Genomic DNA, 16,310 nt, shown 5'->3' with positions numbered 1-16,310 from the left:
CAGGAGCTGGCACCGGGGCAAGGGCAGAGGCAGGGAACAGCATGCACTTGGCACACACTAGGAAGAAAGCAGGCAGGGTCAGAGCAAGGAACCAAGGGGCTTGATGCTGCCCTGGTAGACGATGGGAGCCACAGGGAGCTCTGGTTCCCCAAGGCTGGTATACTCTACCAGCGCAGCCAAGCCACTGATGCCCTGAATGCTAACCCCAGGCTGGAGGGTGGAGGGGGTGGAGAGAAGCAAGGGGAGCAGGAGGAGACAGATAGCGAGGTGGCCTGCCCGGCCCTCACCTGGCTGCGATGGTGGCCACGTTCTCCATCCAGGCCATGATCTGGCCACCAAAGGTGTTGCCCTGGTGATTGGCATGGGGAGGCAGGACCAGCTCCACGCTCTCCACACGTGTGTTCTCGGCCGGCACCATGCGGCCGCAGTCTCTGCTCTCAGGATCTGACGGTGACAAGGGCCCAGCGAGGGAAGCAGGGAGGTGAGAAGCTTCCCAAGGACAGCTGTCTACCCCAGCACCGGGCAGCCCCGAGAACCCCACCTTACTCAGCACCAAGCACACCTGAGGCTCAGGCAGGCCCTGCAGGAGGAGTGGGAGGACATGGGACGAGGGAGGGCATGAGCATGTCACAGAGCAGGAGGCAGCACATACACCTGCTCTGCCCCCACCTGTGGCCCACAGAGGCTGATGACCTTGGACAAAACAAGTGACCACACCCCCTGTCACTCCAGACCTCCCCTGCCTCCTCTGTGAGGGGCCAGCCAGCCAAGTGACCCCAAACAACTGCTGAGGGTGGCCATGGGGTGTATGGCTCCAACTCACAAAACACAAACACACGCCAGTCTCCGGCTGCCCCGGCACAGGGACATCTCCAGGAGGAGAGGTGGACAAAGAACAGGACCTGGAGCTTCAGGGACATGCCCCTGTCCCTATCTCCCATCTCCAAGGAGAGTGTCCTGTTCAGGGATGAGCCAGCCAAGATGGGTAGTTCACAGCCAGGGAAGGGGAACAGAATGCAGACAGGAGAACTGGTAGGGTATTCCCAGGCTGCCGTGAGGTCTAGGCTTAGCTGCATTCAGACAAGTAAAGGGAGAACAATCGTGAGGTCAGACAGCCAGTCCTAAGGCCCAGATGTCAGGCCAACACATCGGACTGACCCCTGCATAGAGAGGTGTCAGATGGGAGGGGTAGAGGAGAGTTGGATGGACTGGGCAGATGTGAGGGACTTGAGCCATTCTCCACTGCCTTCCCAGAAACATTAGCAGGCAGACAGATCGGAAGCGGAGCAGCCGGAACACAAGCCAATACAACAGTCTGGGATGGTCAAAGACCAAGGAGCCCTGGATAGTTATAGGAAGAGCTGGGTCTTCCTGTCCCGACCTCCAAGCCCAGCTCTCTGAGGCATTGCCTGCTTCTCTCTTTGAGATGGACAAGTTCAGGCTGCTCTCTCCACACCCTGGGCAGCAGAACAGCACCCCCGGGGTTCTCAGATTCCTCCTGTAGGTTTCAATGTTGTCACCCAGATCTAAGGCCCCCTCTGGGCCTTAGCCCAAACAATGCTCTCCATTCAGAACTCCTTTCCTCTTTTTGTGAAATTCAGTGTCCACCTCTGTGTCCGGAGACACAGCCACCTCCAAGATATACTCTCAGAAGGCAAAGCAAGGCACAGGAAACAGAGAGCAGGGATTAGCACTGTGGTGCAACAGGTTAAGTGGCCACTTGAGCACTGGCCCAAGTCCCAAATGCTCCGCTTATGATCCTACTGCCTGCTAATGCTCCTTGGAAGGCAACAGAAGATGGTTCAAGCACTTGGGTTCCTGTTACCACCATGGGAGATCGGGATGGAGTTCCAGGTTCCTGGCTTCAGCCTGAACCAGCACCAGACATTGTAGCCATTTGAAAAGTAAATAAAGATTCATATTCTCTCTCTCTCTCTCTCTCTCTCACCTGGCACAGTGACTCAATAGGTTAATCTTCCACCTGCAAACAATGGCATCCCATACAGGTACCAGTTTGTGTCCCAGCTGCTCCACTTCCCATCCAGCTCCCTGATTGTGGCTTGGGAAAGTAATGGAGGGTAGCCTATAGCCTTGGGACCCTGTACCCATGTGGGAGACCAAGAAGAGACTCCTGGCTCCTGGCTTCAAATTGACTCAGCCCCAGACATTGCAGCCCTTTGGGAAGTGAACCAGAGGATGGAAAATCTTTCTCCTTGTGTCTCTCCTCTCTGTAAATCTGCCTTTCCAATAAAGATAAATAAATCTTAAAGAAAAAATGATTCTTTCACTCTGTCTTTCAAATAAACAAACAAATGGCACAGGACAAGGATAAATAACAACCATCGTGCCTAAATAAGGAGGCGTTACTTTTGGGAAGACTCCGTAAACAGGAGCTACCTTTCGGAGGACCCTTTAATTTTTTATTAGAAAGGCAGATTTATGGAGGAGAGACAGAAAGAGAAAGATCTTCCTTTCACTGGTTCATTCCCCAAATGGCCGCAACACCCAGGGCTTAGCTGATCTAAAGCCAAGAGCTAGGAAATTTTCCGGGTCTCCCACATGGTGCAGGGTCCCAACGCTTTGGGCCATCCTCAACTACTTCCCCAGGCAACAAGGAGGGAACTGGATGGGAAGTAGAACAGCCAGGACATGAACTGGCACCCATAGTGTTTGCAAGGGGAGGATTAGCTAGCCAATCTGAGTCCGGGTCGAGGAGTATTGCTTTTTATTCTGTGTCCTGGGGACACAGAAACACACACACCTGTGCACTGATAGTTCATGATGCAGCTCCATTTTGAGAAGTGAGTCCTTGGGCAGCTTTGTCACTGCAGGCCCACTGAGGATGTCCTGACCCAAACCCAGATAAGAAAAAAAGTGGGGAAAGGAAACAAGTCTCTAAAACAGTGAATCCGTGCTTGGCTGGCACAACGACCCTTGGCCTCCGAGGCAGTGCCCTGGCCCTGTGCATGGGAGGCTTGTAGGCCCTGGCTGGAGGTCCCCAGGGTTCCTGGGAGCTGGCCACGAAGCCTTAACACTCTCCTCTCCCTGGCCTACTTGAGGTGATAGGTTTGAGTCTACAAGTGGATAGAGGTCCTGCTTTGGGGACAAGTTGCCACGGTCTCTGCTGCTCACCGTCCTGAATAGCACAGTTGGCCAGGAGGTCCTTGATGGTGTCAGCATAGAGTAGGCGCATGCGCCGGCGCTCTGCCGCCACGCTATGCTCCGTCTTTTCCTCCTCGGTCCGTGGTGTGATCTGCTTCAGCTTCACCTGTTGGCCAGGGCGTAGGACAGACGTGCTCAGGATATGCTTCCTGAAGGGGCCCAGAGGCCTTGGGCTGCCCCACTGAAGGCCACAAACCTCCCACTCCTCTTTGTACCCATCTTCCTGTTTTCTGTCATTATGACCTTGCACATCAAACTCTTCTTCCATGTGTTGAAGAAGAGAAAGCAGAGAGAGCAAGGGCTTTTCGTGGGAGGAGGAAGGGGTGGGATCAGGTCATGGTGGGGAGTGAGCCCTCCTCTAGGGGCTGTGGTCACCCTTCAGCACCCCCTCCTCAACCCCTCTGCCACTCCCTGACTCCTCCTCACCCCAGCCCAGGCCCCAGGGTAAGGGTCCCAGATGCCAGAGCAACGCCAAGCCAATAGGTACAGCCACCAACCTTGGAGAGCTCCCTGTGGGCCACAAAGGTGGCCAAGGCCTTGCACACGGTCCACTGCTTCTCAGAGCACATGTCCTCAGAGGTCACCTGGATACCCACCTGGAGAGGAAGAAGAGGGTGGAGGGAATAAAGATGGAAGTAACAGGAAGTCCCACAGCAAGCCAGGATAGGCCCTTTGGTGCGTCTGAGTTGCCAGCCAGGTCTCGGGGGTACAGAGAGCTGCGGGTGGTTCTGGCTTTGGCCCAGTTCCTTGGGAAACCCTGTGTAACTCACCTCCCTTGCCTGGGTCTCAGCTTCTCCATCTGTAACCCAGGAGTGAACACACCTCCCACTAGCTGGTGAGAGAGGCTTGAAGCAAGTCTGTGCCCATGGAAGGCCAGACTGTAAGGATGACTGCCTCCCAGAGGAAACTAGGAGGTACCTGGGAATCTGGGGGACACCCAGGGTGGTGTGGTGAGGATCTGCTTATCCAGTCCCAGTGGTCCCTCAGGAGACATGCTTGAAGTCCTGTTGGGGTCCCCCTCAACACCCACACACCCTGTGTATCAGCACGCTCCTACTCCACAGATATGGAGACAGGCCTGAAGTTCAGCCAGTGAGCTCCAGTCCATTGTGGTCTTGCTCTAGCCCCTCAGCCTCTAGGCTGGGGACACAACATTGCCTTCCTTCTATCCCTGTAGCCATGTGGCTGCTGAACCGAGGCTCAGATACCCAAGGCAAGTCTCTTGCCCCTCCTGGGTCTCAATTTTCCCTTTTGAGTTACGGAGTTATCAGACAAGATCATAAGGCTCTGCCCAGCCCTGCTATGCAGAGCTCTGCTTGCCCTGATAGGGCTATGCAAGGGAGGGTGAGCCCGGGTCGGGGGCTGAGAGGAAGAGAGAAGAGGAAGAGACCCGCCCCACCCACCCATCCCCAGGTGGTGCTGCCCCACACACCTCCATGCTGGAGTTGAAGGCCCGGTTCACCTTGGCCTTGATATTCACCACTTGTCCAGCACTGGAGAGAGGAAAGCAGGAAGTGAGCCTTCCGGGGGGACAAGGGGAGGGACAGGACCTGCTCCCTGCAGGGAAGGGGCCTGGGGGAGGGACTGGCAGGAGGACATCACTGCCCGGAAGGCATGTTTGCATCTGCAGTTCTCCAAGCAAGCCAGTAGGAAGAGAGCTCTGCACCCACTGCACAGGTGGGGAAGCTGAGGCCAAGAAGAGGGTGGTCTCATCCCAACCCCCCCTTCCCCCTAAGCTCTCTCCAGGGGCTCCTTGAGCTCCACCCCACCTCCCAGGGGCCTGACCCCTACTCCCCATGACCCATAAGTACCTTGTGCTTCGCTCACCAACTCCTCAGGGCCAGCACACATTACAGGGTGGGTCTGCCTCAACAGGGGTCCATGAATGCATGTACTGAGTGTCCCCTAAGGGGAGGCACTATGAGAGAGGGCGCAAAGGGCCCCAGACACAGGGTACCCACCCCATTTGAGCTTGGCAGGTATATGTGGCATATGGCAACTCAGGAAAGTGAAGCTAGGTGCCCAAGCTCATCCAGCTAAAAAGTGAGGGAGGATTCCAGGCTGATCCTTCCAACAGCACCAGCCTTGCCTGTGCCAGCTGCAGCGTGTGCCCCAGCATGACAGCTATGCCTACACACATGCCTAGTGAGCACATAGCCTGTCCCACCCCTGCGGGAGGCAGTGGAGGTCCCCAGGGTAGGGGAGGGCAGGAAGCCAGCGTGCTGGCTGCCTCCAATGCTAAGTGACCTTGAGATGTTCTTTCACCTCTGTGCCTTGGCTCAGTGGCATGGAGAACCAGGTCAACTCCTTCTCAAACAGCACAGCTACATACCCAAGCCTAGGGAGGGTCCACTGCCAGGGGCCACACTTGGCTCAGTGGGAGGTGCACATGTGCCTGGGACCGAGCCAAGCCACATGGCCCTGGGGGAGCCACTTTGCCTGAGTGTAGTTCACTGCTCATAAAGTATACAGAACACATGGTTACTAGGTACAGTTCTCAGGGTCAGTTGGGTGGAAGCTGCAGCAGGGACTCTAGCAAGCCTAGGAGCATACCCGGCCAGACCTTGCTGATTTCTGATCATTTCTGTCCCTACCATCACAGAGGTCGACGCGCACTGGGGGACGAAGGACCACCATCCCTGCAACTTACCCTTGGACCGTTTAAGGGAGGTGGGAGTGACCAGGTGTACTTACCTGTCATTACACAGATCAAGCCAGTTTAGCAAAGTCTCAGTTATTGGATCTCAGCAGTGATTACCACATTGTTCCATTCTCCACGTTGGAAAGTTTTCACAATCAAATTTTGCAAGAGAAAAAACTTTCAAGGGACCTTTATCTGAAGCTCCCTGTCCCACAGCCGCACTTCCACCATCCACAGATATTAGACAATCCCAGAAATAAACAATTTTATGTTTTAGCTTATATTGTTTTACTTGTTGATCTCTGTGCCATTTCATTTTAATTTATTTTTACTTATTGGAAAGACAGTTAGACACAGAGAAAGGGTGAGATCATCCATCTGCTGGTTTGCTCCCCAAACAGCTGGGGTTGGAGCAGGCCGGAGCCAGAAGCCAGGAACTTCTTCCGGATCTCCCATGTGAGTGGAGGGACCCAAGAACTTGGATCATCTTCTGCTGCTTTCCCACGTGCATTAGCAGGGAGCTGGACTGGAAGTGAAGCACCTGGGACATAAACTTGGCCAATACGGGGTGCTGGCATTGCAGGCAGTGACTTAACAGTATTGGTTCCATGAATTTTTATTTTATTGTTCTTACTCAAGTCAGGATGCAAATATGGCTAAAATAAATGTGGTTGCTGGATCTCTTAAAATTTTGATATATGTATGTATGCATTATATTTACTTTAAAGGGGAAGAAAGAGAGAAATGTCCTGCAAATGCCTGCAACAGCTGAAGCTGAAACCAGGAGTCAGCAGTGTAATTCTGGGTCTCCCACATGGATGACTGGGGAGCCAGGAGGCACATTGGCAAGAGCCTAGCCTTGGGAGGGTATCTTGGATCTAGTATTCCTTCAAAAAAATATATATGTAAATACTTTGCACACTGTGTTTTGTTCTTGTATAAATGAAGCATATATATATAAAGATTTATTTATTTTCATTGGAAAGGCAGATTTACAGAGAGAAAGAGAGATAGAAAGATCTTCCATCCACTGATTCATTCCCCAAATGGCTGTAATAGCCGGAGCTGAGCCAATCCAAAACCAACAGCCAGCAGCCTCTTCGGGGTCTCTCACATGGGTGCAGGGTCCCAAGGCTTTGGGCCATCCTCTGCTGCTTTCCCAGGCCACAAGCAGGGAGTTGGGTGGAAAGTGGAGCAGCCAGGACATAAACTGGCACCCCTATGGCACTTGGAAGTGGAGGATTAGCCAACTGAGTCATTGTGCCAGTTCCATGAAACTTTTTTTTTCATTGCTTTTTTTTTTAATTTTTATTTTGCTTTCTTTTTATGTTCTTTGTGTCGTTGTTAATTTCTTGTTTTTTTTCATAAAACATTTTTTTAAAGTTTATGGCAAATATATATTATGAAAAAAAGTATGGAGTTCAATGTTTTTGCAATGGAATAAAATTATCTTTTAATTGTATTTTTCATGGACTTTCTGAAGTATTCTCATGCATGATAGTTTAGTTTACAAATAGGGACCAGCATTGTGGAATGACGGGTTAAGCCACTGCCTAAAATATTGGCATCCCTTATGGGTGCCAGACCATTAGCAGGGAGCACCTGCCCCCATACAGGAAACCCAGATGAAGTCCCAGGTTCCTGGCTTAGGCCTGGCCCCATCTTGGCCATTGTGGCCATTTAGAAAGTAAACTAGATGGAAGATCTTTCACTCTCTCTAATTCTGTCTTTCAAATAAATTAATTAAATTCATACCTTTTTTAAAAAGAGAAGGCTTAAATTTTAAAAATAAAATTCATAAGAAAGTGTGAGATATTGGTACTAGTGAAAAGTTGTTATTCATTTTTGAGGCATGGTAATGGTGGTGGTGGTGTGCTTAACAAGAGTTCTTAGCCCTTAAAAATAGACTTGAAAATATTTATAGACAGCCAAAGCACCAATGAACAAAAAGCTTTCATAGGAGCAGCCAGCTGCTCCAGCTCCTCCCAGCTTGCCCGACTTCCCAGGTTCCTCTGCTTCTTCATCCACCCACCCCTACCCCAGGCCTGGAGCAGGGGTCTCTGCCTTGCAGCCCTCTCTGTGGCACAGTGAGTAAAACCATTGCCTGCAGTGCCAGCATCCCACATGGGTGCTGGCTTGAGTCCTAGCTGCTGCATTTCCAATCCGGTTTCCTGCTAATGCTCCTGGGAGATCAGTGGAAGATGGCTCAGGTCCTTGGATCCCTGGCCCAGATTTGGCTCCATAGCCCTCCAAAGCACCATGCTGCTGGTACCAGAAGCCATTCACAATTCCTCCAGGAAGCCACTCCATGACCAACCACTATGACTCTATACCCACCCACCCCCACCCCAACATCTAGGAAATGCAGCCCATTGGTTAGCAACAAAGGCTCTGGAGCCAAACTGCCTGTCCAGTAGTACATCCTGCTCTCTACACCGACTGTACCGCCTTAAATGATCAACTTACTTCTCTGTGACTCAGTTTCTTCATCTGTAACATGAGAGAAACTCACAACATAAACATATTATGCTATTCTGAGGACTGTAAATGTGTTTAAAATTCAATACAAAATACTATCTCAGAGCTGGCCCAGTGGGGCAGGCATTTGGCACAGCGGCCAAGATGCTGCTTGGGATACCGCAACCCACCTCAGAGTGCCAGGGTTTGAGTCCCAGCCCCACTTCCCATTGCAATTCCTTGCTTCTGTGCACCCTTGGAAGCAGCAAGTCACGGCTCAAGTACCTGGGTCCCTGCCATCCACGTGGCAGACCCTGGCTCCTGGCTTCAGCCTGATCCAAACAAAATCAACAAGAATTTTAAAAGGGCCCGGCGGCGTGGCCTAATGGCTAAAGTCCTAGCCTTGAATGCCCCGGGATCCCATATGGGCACCGGTTCTATTCCCGGCAGTTCCACTTCCCATCCAGCTCCCTGCCTGTGGCCTGGGAAGGCAGTCGAGGGCGGCCCAAAGCTTTGGGACACTGCACCCGTGTGGGAGACCTGGAAGAGGTTCCTGGTTCCCGGCTTCGGATCGGCGCGCACCGGCCCGCTGCGGCTCACTTGGGGAGTGAATCATCGGACAGAAGATCTTCCTCTCTGTCTCTCCTCCTCTCTGTATATCTGACTGTAATAAAATAAATAAATCTTTAAAAAAAAAAAAAACTGGGCCAGGTGCAATAGCCTAGCAGCTAAAGTCCTTGCCTTGAACATGCCAGGATCCCATATGGGCACCAGTTTGTATCCCGACGGCCCTGCTTCCCATCCAGCTCCATGTTTGTGGCCTGAGAAAAGCAGTAGACGACAGCCCAAAGCCTTGGGACCCTGCACCTGCATGGGAGATCCAGAGGAGTCTCCAGGCTCCTGAGTTCGGATCAGCTCAGCTCCAACCACTGTGGCCACTTGAGGAGTGAATCATGGGACGAAAGATCTTCCACTCTGTCTCTCCTCCTCTCTGTAAATCTGATTTTGCAATAAAAATAAATCTTTTTAAAAAGAATTTAGAAAACATCTATTGGGGCTGGCATTGTGGGGCAGTGCATTAAGCTGCTGCTTGTGAAGCCAGCATGCCATGTCAAAGCACTGCTTTAACCTCAGCGGCTCCACATCTGATCCAGCTCCCTCTGATGTACCTGGGAAGGCAGCAAATGCTGGTGTAAGTGCTTGGATCCCTACCACCCATGGGGGAAACCCAAATACAACTACTGGTTCTTGGCTTCAGCCTGGCCTAGCCCTGCCTTGGCTGTTGCGGCCATCTAAGGGAGTGAAGCAGGGTACAGACAATCTCTCTCTCTTTCTCTACCTTTCTTTTTTTTTTTTTAAGATTTATTTTATTTTTACTGCAAAGTCAGACAGACAGAGAGGAGGAGAAACAGAGAGGAAGATCTTCCGTCCGATGATTCACTCCCCAAGCGACCGCAATGGCCGATGCTGCACCAATCCGGAGCCAGGAGCCAGGAACTTCCTCCAGGTCTCCCACGCAGGTGCAGGGTCCCAATGCATTGGGCCGTCCTCGACTGCTTTCCCAGGCCACAAGCAGGGAGCTGGATGGGAAGTGGGGCTGCCGGGATTAGAACTGGAGCCCATATGGGATCCCGGGACGTTCAAGGCGAGGACTTTAGCCATTAGGCCACACCGCCGGGCCCTCTCTACCTTTCAAATAAATAAATTATGTATTAAATACATCTATTTATTAACTGCGCCAAAGGTATCCTACGAATGTATAATGTCCGTAACAGAGGAACTAGGTGCAGAGGTATATGAAAACTCTGTTCTGCCTTCAGAGATACAATCTTCCCATAACTCTGCAACCACCCTCAACCACACTGGAAAAGGATGACCCGGCACCCACGTCAGAGCCATACCAGCACGGCACTGCAGTGATGCCTGTGCCTCGACTTCGCCGCACACTAAGGCTGCTGGACACACAGACTGTGCTCCAGTGAATCCTACATATGTGATCCTGGCACAGGCTGTGGCCTGGAAATATGAAGCACAGAGTGAACCTATGCAGGGGTTGGGCCAATGTCCCCCTCACCTATGACACACAGGACATCCAACCATCCTGCAAGAGCTCTTGATGCATAGTGGGCCCAGGGACCAAAGATGAGTACAAGAACAGGGTCAGAGTCATGCTGCCTCTGTAGGCTGTCCTAAGCCAAGGACACTCAGACACAGGACAGTGAGATATGGGCAAAGCTGCATGGAGCAATGGCTAGGGTAGGCTCATACAGAGCTGCCTACCAGTAAGAGTGGCCTTTACTGGAAAGAAAAAGAAAGCCCACATTGGGAATGAGCTTGCTGTCCCTGGAGGTTTGTAAGCTGAGGCTGACCATGTTTCATCTGGGTGTCCCCCTGCAGTCTGTGACCAGGAACACGCAAAGAGTATCCAAGCTCAGAAAGACTTTCACAGACCAAGCTGAACCCCTTCTACTTGCAGATAAGTAGACAGAGACCCCCAAAACCACACAGCATCTACAATGCTGTCTTGGCAACACCCAGTCCACACCTGCAGCCATAGAAAGCCACAGCAGCATCCAGCAGCAGGCCAGCAGCAGGATGGCTCCAGGCCTGTACAACAGCCCTTGTCCCTTTAAAGCTGCTGCTGCCACTCCATTCCCAAAGGCTCTTGGTGAGCTGAGTTGGCTTCAGGCGGCACACAGGCTGACTGGTCTGGAACAGAGGCTGCAGGTTTGTGGTTGGGAGACCAGATGGAGGCTGGAGGTAGGCAGGGGTCACTCACCTGATGGTGTGCTCAAAATAGATGTCATCCATGGAGGCAGTGACGCAGGGGCAGCCGGCATGTCTCTCCGCTGGCATCAGAAACAGGTGGATGTTAGCAGCCTCTCTGTGTCACACGGGCCTCTGATCAAATGTCAGCTGTTCCAGTCACCCCAGTGAAGGTCACGGTCACCCTGGCTAGTACCCAGCCCTCCAGCTCTCTGTTGCATCAATGCAGTTGCCCTGGCTCTTGCTCTCTGTGGATTATGCATCCATGGATTCAATCAACCATGGAACAAAATGTTTGTGTTGAACAAGTGCATACCTTTTTCTTGTCATTGCTCCCTAAATACTCCCTAACAACTAACTCCATGCAGAGTGTTTGCATTGTACTGTATGAAAAGGCAAGCAACATGAGGTCATCTAAGTAGGTAACAGATTAAGTCGTCATCTGGGATACCAGCACCTCACATAGCAGAGCTGCTTCGAGCCCCTGCTGCTCCACTTCCAATCCGGTGCCTTGCCAATGTGCCTGGGAAAGCAGCAGAAGATGGCCCATGTGTGTGCCCTGCTACCCATGCGAGAGACCCAGATGGAGTTCTGAGTTCCTGAACAGCCATGTGCCGGCAGTTGTCCAGAGAGTGACCCAGCATATAACAGATCAGTCTCTTTCTCCCTCTCTCTGCCTCTGCTTCTCTGCTTTTCAAATAAATGGATTTTTTTCAAAGCTAAGCTTATAGTGCAAGAGACAGCCAGTACAAGGCCATTCCCTTTAAGGGACTTGACCCATTGCAGGGCAGCTTTGGAACCAACCCAAGGGACACCTGCCTGTCGTCCTTCCCTTCCTGTGGAGGATACTTGAGGGTCTTTGCCAGTGCTGTGCTCTGGTCTCCCATACACAGCAGTTAGCAACTATCAAATGAGCCAGTGACCATGCCACGCTATTCTGCTTGCAGAACCTTCACTCATCTTCCTTTCCTGGCCAATGACATTATCACCCTCAAGACCCAGCTCACACACCCTCATCAATCAGTTCCTTGTGTCCCACTCCCCTGACCCCCTCCACCTCCAGCCTTGCCCCAGGCTGTGAGCTCCTAGTGGGGCTGGACAACAGTGGGGCAACCGAGTGAGTAAGCCAAGGCACCAACTCAGCTCAGCTCAGCTCAGCTGCAGTGGCAGGCTCTGCCCAGGGCAATTGCAGGCCAGTCCTGAAGGGTCCCAATTATGGCTGTGCTGGGTTGAAGCAGGGACCAAAACGGCACAGGACTAGCAAGACAGGGCAGGCAGGGCACATCAGGCAGGTGGACAGGGTTAGGTTCCAGGGTGGCACTCACTGGACGCTGGGAAAGCTCGGGACATGGAGGCCTGAGCTCGGCGCAGACAGACTGGTCCCAGGGGGGTGGGTCAGGAGGGCAGCCTCACCAGACAGGCAGGCGGTGGTGTCGATCCACTTGAGCAGCTGCCCAATGCTCAGCTCACCACGCTGGTTGGTGTGGCAGGGCAACACCAGCTGGCTCATTTGCACCTCGGTGGGGTTCCGGTAGCCCTCATCTTCTGCCATGGCGCTGGCAGCATCCCCCGCTCGGGAAGCTGACTTCCGGGAGGCACGGCTGGAAAACACAGAGGCAAAGCCCTGGGGGAGACAGGGGTTGGAGAGGTCAGTCAGCAGCAGCATCTCAGATCAGCAGGCACAGGAGCTGCAACAGCTCTCAAGGCCAATGTCAATCTGTGGCACCAAGTCAAGCAAGGTCAGGTGGGGGTCCTCAACTGTGGTTGAGGGGTTCACGCCCAGGTGAGCATGAGGAGGCCTGAAACTACAGAGCACAGCGACCCCCTCTTACCTGGCTCTTCCCCATCTACACACCACACAGGGGGAAGCGTCAGCTCCCAGGCGGACAGCAGATGTCAAACCTCATGTGTGATCTTCTGAACTGTTTATTTCTGAAGTTTTCTATTGAACGTTCTGATGCCTCTACTGACTATAGGAGAACAGCAGAAAGTGAAGCCAGATCTTGGAGTGGGGTGTGAGCAGGAACCACTGTGCACAGCACCACAGCGTCAGCCCTTGCTGTGCCCTCGTTTGACTCAATCCACCCAGCAAACCCAGCACACAGGGACATCATCATCCCCACCTTACAGATGAGGCGACTGAGGCCCAAGGAGGCACAAGGCCCAGCCAGGCCCCAGAGGTCTGGCTGCACAGCCTGCACTCCCAACCACCACACAGCTTTGCTGAAGGGCAGGGGGACCCTGCAGTGAGCCTGGCATAGCTGCAGCAGGGTCAGGCAACACCTGCTGGGAGTGGGGCGGGAGAAGGAGGAAGTCTCTACCCTTTGCAAGATCCCCTCCATAAGCCTCCTGGCGCCAACTGAAAATGAATTCCAAATTCACCAAGCTGATGCAGTCAAGGTCATGGACCTCTAAACTGCCCAGGATTTGAATGGAGTCTATAACCCAGAAAAGCCTGGGGGTTTCCAGGTCTGCAGCGCTAGGCACCCAGGGGAGGGGCAGGAGGGGTGCCGGGCTGCCCAGTCTGCAGGCTCTCCCAGGTGTCAAAGCCTGTGGTGGTCCAAGTACCAGGACCTGTTGCCATGGTAACCACAGTCAGGCACGGATGTGGGTGGGTGGTTTTTCGGGAATGAAAACATGTTGAGGGAAGCTCCAGGCAAGTTGCATTCACCCACACTCTTCTCACACCTCTCACAGCCAGGTGTTCTAGGAAGAACATTCCAGAATGAGGCCCTGGAGAGAGGCAAAGAAACAGGAGAGGCAAGCTGAGATGGAGAAGCAGAGTGTCTAAGGGTGTCTGCGAGGTTTAGGCATGCACACAGGCAGGCTGCACACACAAGGCCTCTGCTCCCTCAGCCTATTCACATCCATAGCGTCAAAGACTGCTGACCCATTTCACAGATGAGGAAACTGAGGACAGGAAAAGCCCTGGGCCAGCATTCCAGCTGCCTGAGTTCCAGTGCTCTCATTCTGCCTACTCCCAAGAGCCTCCTGACCCCTTCCACGGAACAGGAGCCCAGTTGTGTGCCAAGAAACGAATCTGTGACTCGTCTGTTGGTTCATTTGTTTTGCACCAGGCACCCTCACTGCACAAGGCCGTGGGTCAAACACTGTACAAACTAGGCCTGGAAGGACTGGACATCCAGGAGGATCTCATCAAAGTTGTTTTGGGGGTCAGTCGGAAACAGCTTTCAGTTTAAATCACGGCCCTTTCTCTCAGGTGATCCTGAGCAAGGCTCCTCCCTTCCTAGCCACACCTGTCCCTCACCAGGTGGGCAGGGAGACCTGCCACTCTGCAAGGTAGCCCACAGCCCTGGCTCCAGGCTGGGGTGTGGCATGTGGAACAGAGCTGCAGTTGGTTGCCTGGTCACATGGAATAGTACTGCACTTTCCCCAGCAAGTACCCACAGCACCTCATCACCCCTGCACTGCCTTTGGGCTGGAGCCCCCAGGGACCCAGGCTCCCAGACACCACCTCCCTCTCTGGGCTCAGGCAGCATGCCCACATCAGGTCTCCCGGTCCCCAGGAGGGTGGGCAGCTAGCCCAGGAAGCAGGCGTGTGTGCAGCCCGGGCACAGTTGAGCCAATGGGGCCCAGGAGCCGGTCCACTCCTCCTAAGGCAGGCAAGGGAGAATGGAGTCAGGGCCCGTGGCATCCAGGCTGAGCCAAGACAGCTGATCGGGAGGTCAGGCAAGGAGAACAGAAGGGCACTTACAGGGCAGAGACGTGCCCACTCAGACAGCAGCTGTGCCAGGCGCTGGCATCAGGCCTGCCAGGCTTTGTCATCTGGACCTGGGCCCTGTGCTGCATCCTTCCTCCTAGTTAGAGCAGGGTGCAGACCCACTGGCTCAGGCAGGATCAGAGGCCACCGTGCCCAGGCCCATCCAGCAGGACTCAGCTGGGGGCATCCAAGGACAGATCTCCCCAGGCCAGAGTCCCGCCAGGCTGTGTAACAGCAGGCTGTCTGCCTGTCCACCCTGTGAGGACCCATGTCCCAGTGACCCAGATCCCTGTACACTTGGTTCGAACACCCGACCCCTGCCCTATTCCCATAGCTGTCACAGGCCTCTGGTCACTTACTTCAGTGTCTCCAGCATCAACGGGACCTTCCCAGAGAGCAAGGTGCCACCGCAGCATCAGCCACACCCCTTGCAACCAGGCCCACAGGCAGACCTGGGTGTGTTCTCCTCATGGCTCCTCCCCTACAGGACTCACACAGCCTCACTAGGTACCTCTCCTACTCAAGACTCCTCTAGGGTTCCAAACTGCTCTCAGTATCCCCTGCCAGTCTCCACAGACCCCCTAGCTCCAGACCACATGCAGCCCCTCAGAGCACCACACCCACTGCTGCTATTCTTCCTGGACACAGATATTGCCCTGCCAGACCCTGTTATCTGCCCTGTCTTCTGCACTGGCCATTCCTCCTTCTCTCCATTCCTTCCCCACTTCTTCCCTAGGGAGGGTCCCCTCTCTGAGCACTGACCCCACTGGGACACCCTTGCTCTCACAGTTTTCTCCACCATGAGACAGAGGCTCCTGCAGGACAGGGACCCAAGCCTAGCACACAGCAGGTGCAGGATACGGGCAGGAGAACGAACCCCAGAGCCAAGCCCTGGAGAAGCAGGAGTTGCAGAGAGGCCTCAAGGACGAGCAGAATGGAGAAGCAACGGGGGCTTAGGTGATGTGAATGCTGTGGTGAAGGGGAGCAGGTGCATGTGGCAGTACATAGATGCAGGCAGAGGAAGAGGGATTCTCTCCAGAGCATGGAGGCTGGACCAAGGAGGAGACCTCTGGACAGAACAGGTCCCGCCATGAATACCTAGCTGAGGGACCCCAGTCACTGCAGGCCCTGCCTGGGCCAGCAGGCCGCATGCAGAGGAGACTCTCACCTCCACAGGAGCTGCCGCAGATTTTGGGGTGGAACCCAGCTCTGTCATTAACTCAAGGGACCACAGGCAGCCACTCAGTTTCCTCATCTACATAGTATCTGCCTGCCAGGGTCAGCGCAGCAGTGACAGTGACAGGGGTGAAGCACCCAGAGCTCCTGGAAGCATTGAAGATTTCCCAGGAGCATGTTAGCTGCACAGAACGAAGCTTGGGCTCCTACACACCGGGCAGCCCCAGCCACAGTCCACGCAGGATGCTGGGCCGGGACTTGATCCCACAGGGCCTGCTCCCAGGCCATATCACTTGCTCACCCATGGGAAACGTTCCTGAAAATTCAAAAGCTAGCCATGAGAGGGCAGGGCTTCAACTCCGTGAAACTGCCCTCCCCTGCTTCTCA

At 53.7% G+C, this 16,310-nt stretch overlaps 1 protein-coding gene across 4 annotated transcripts in view; it reads right to left on the bottom strand.

Moving 5' to 3' along the window:
* The window catches only part of ACOT11 (acyl-CoA thioesterase 11), a 43,367-nt gene that overhangs the window by 9,564 nt on the left and 17,493 nt on the right, over positions 1-16,310 (bottom strand). For 3 of the 4 annotated variants that reach the window (XM_004588706.4, XM_058655805.1, XM_058655798.1), the window contains exons 2-7: positions 12,440-12,650; positions 11,040-11,109; positions 4,595-4,655; positions 3,660-3,758; positions 3,133-3,268; positions 288-444 (exon numbers count right to left, since the gene is read on the bottom strand). In XM_004588706.4, coding sequence (XP_004588763.2) covers positions 288-444; positions 3,133-3,268; positions 3,660-3,758; positions 4,595-4,655; positions 11,040-11,109; positions 12,440-12,650 — 734 coding nt within the window. Of the gene's footprint in view, positions 1-287; positions 445-3,132; positions 3,269-3,659; positions 3,759-4,594; positions 4,656-11,039; positions 11,162-12,439; positions 12,651-16,310 lie in introns of those variants that run through there. The other variant, XM_058655812.1, reaches the window with a different exon arrangement.

The sequence above is a fragment of the Ochotona princeps genome, chromosome 2, assembly GCF_030435755.1.
Source record: "Ochotona princeps isolate mOchPri1 chromosome 2, mOchPri1.hap1, whole genome shotgun sequence".
NCBI lineage: Eukaryota > Metazoa > Chordata > Mammalia > Lagomorpha > Ochotonidae > Ochotona > Ochotona princeps.
Note: the sequence above shows the minus strand (reverse complement) of the source record. Positions and strands in the feature narration are given on the sequence as shown.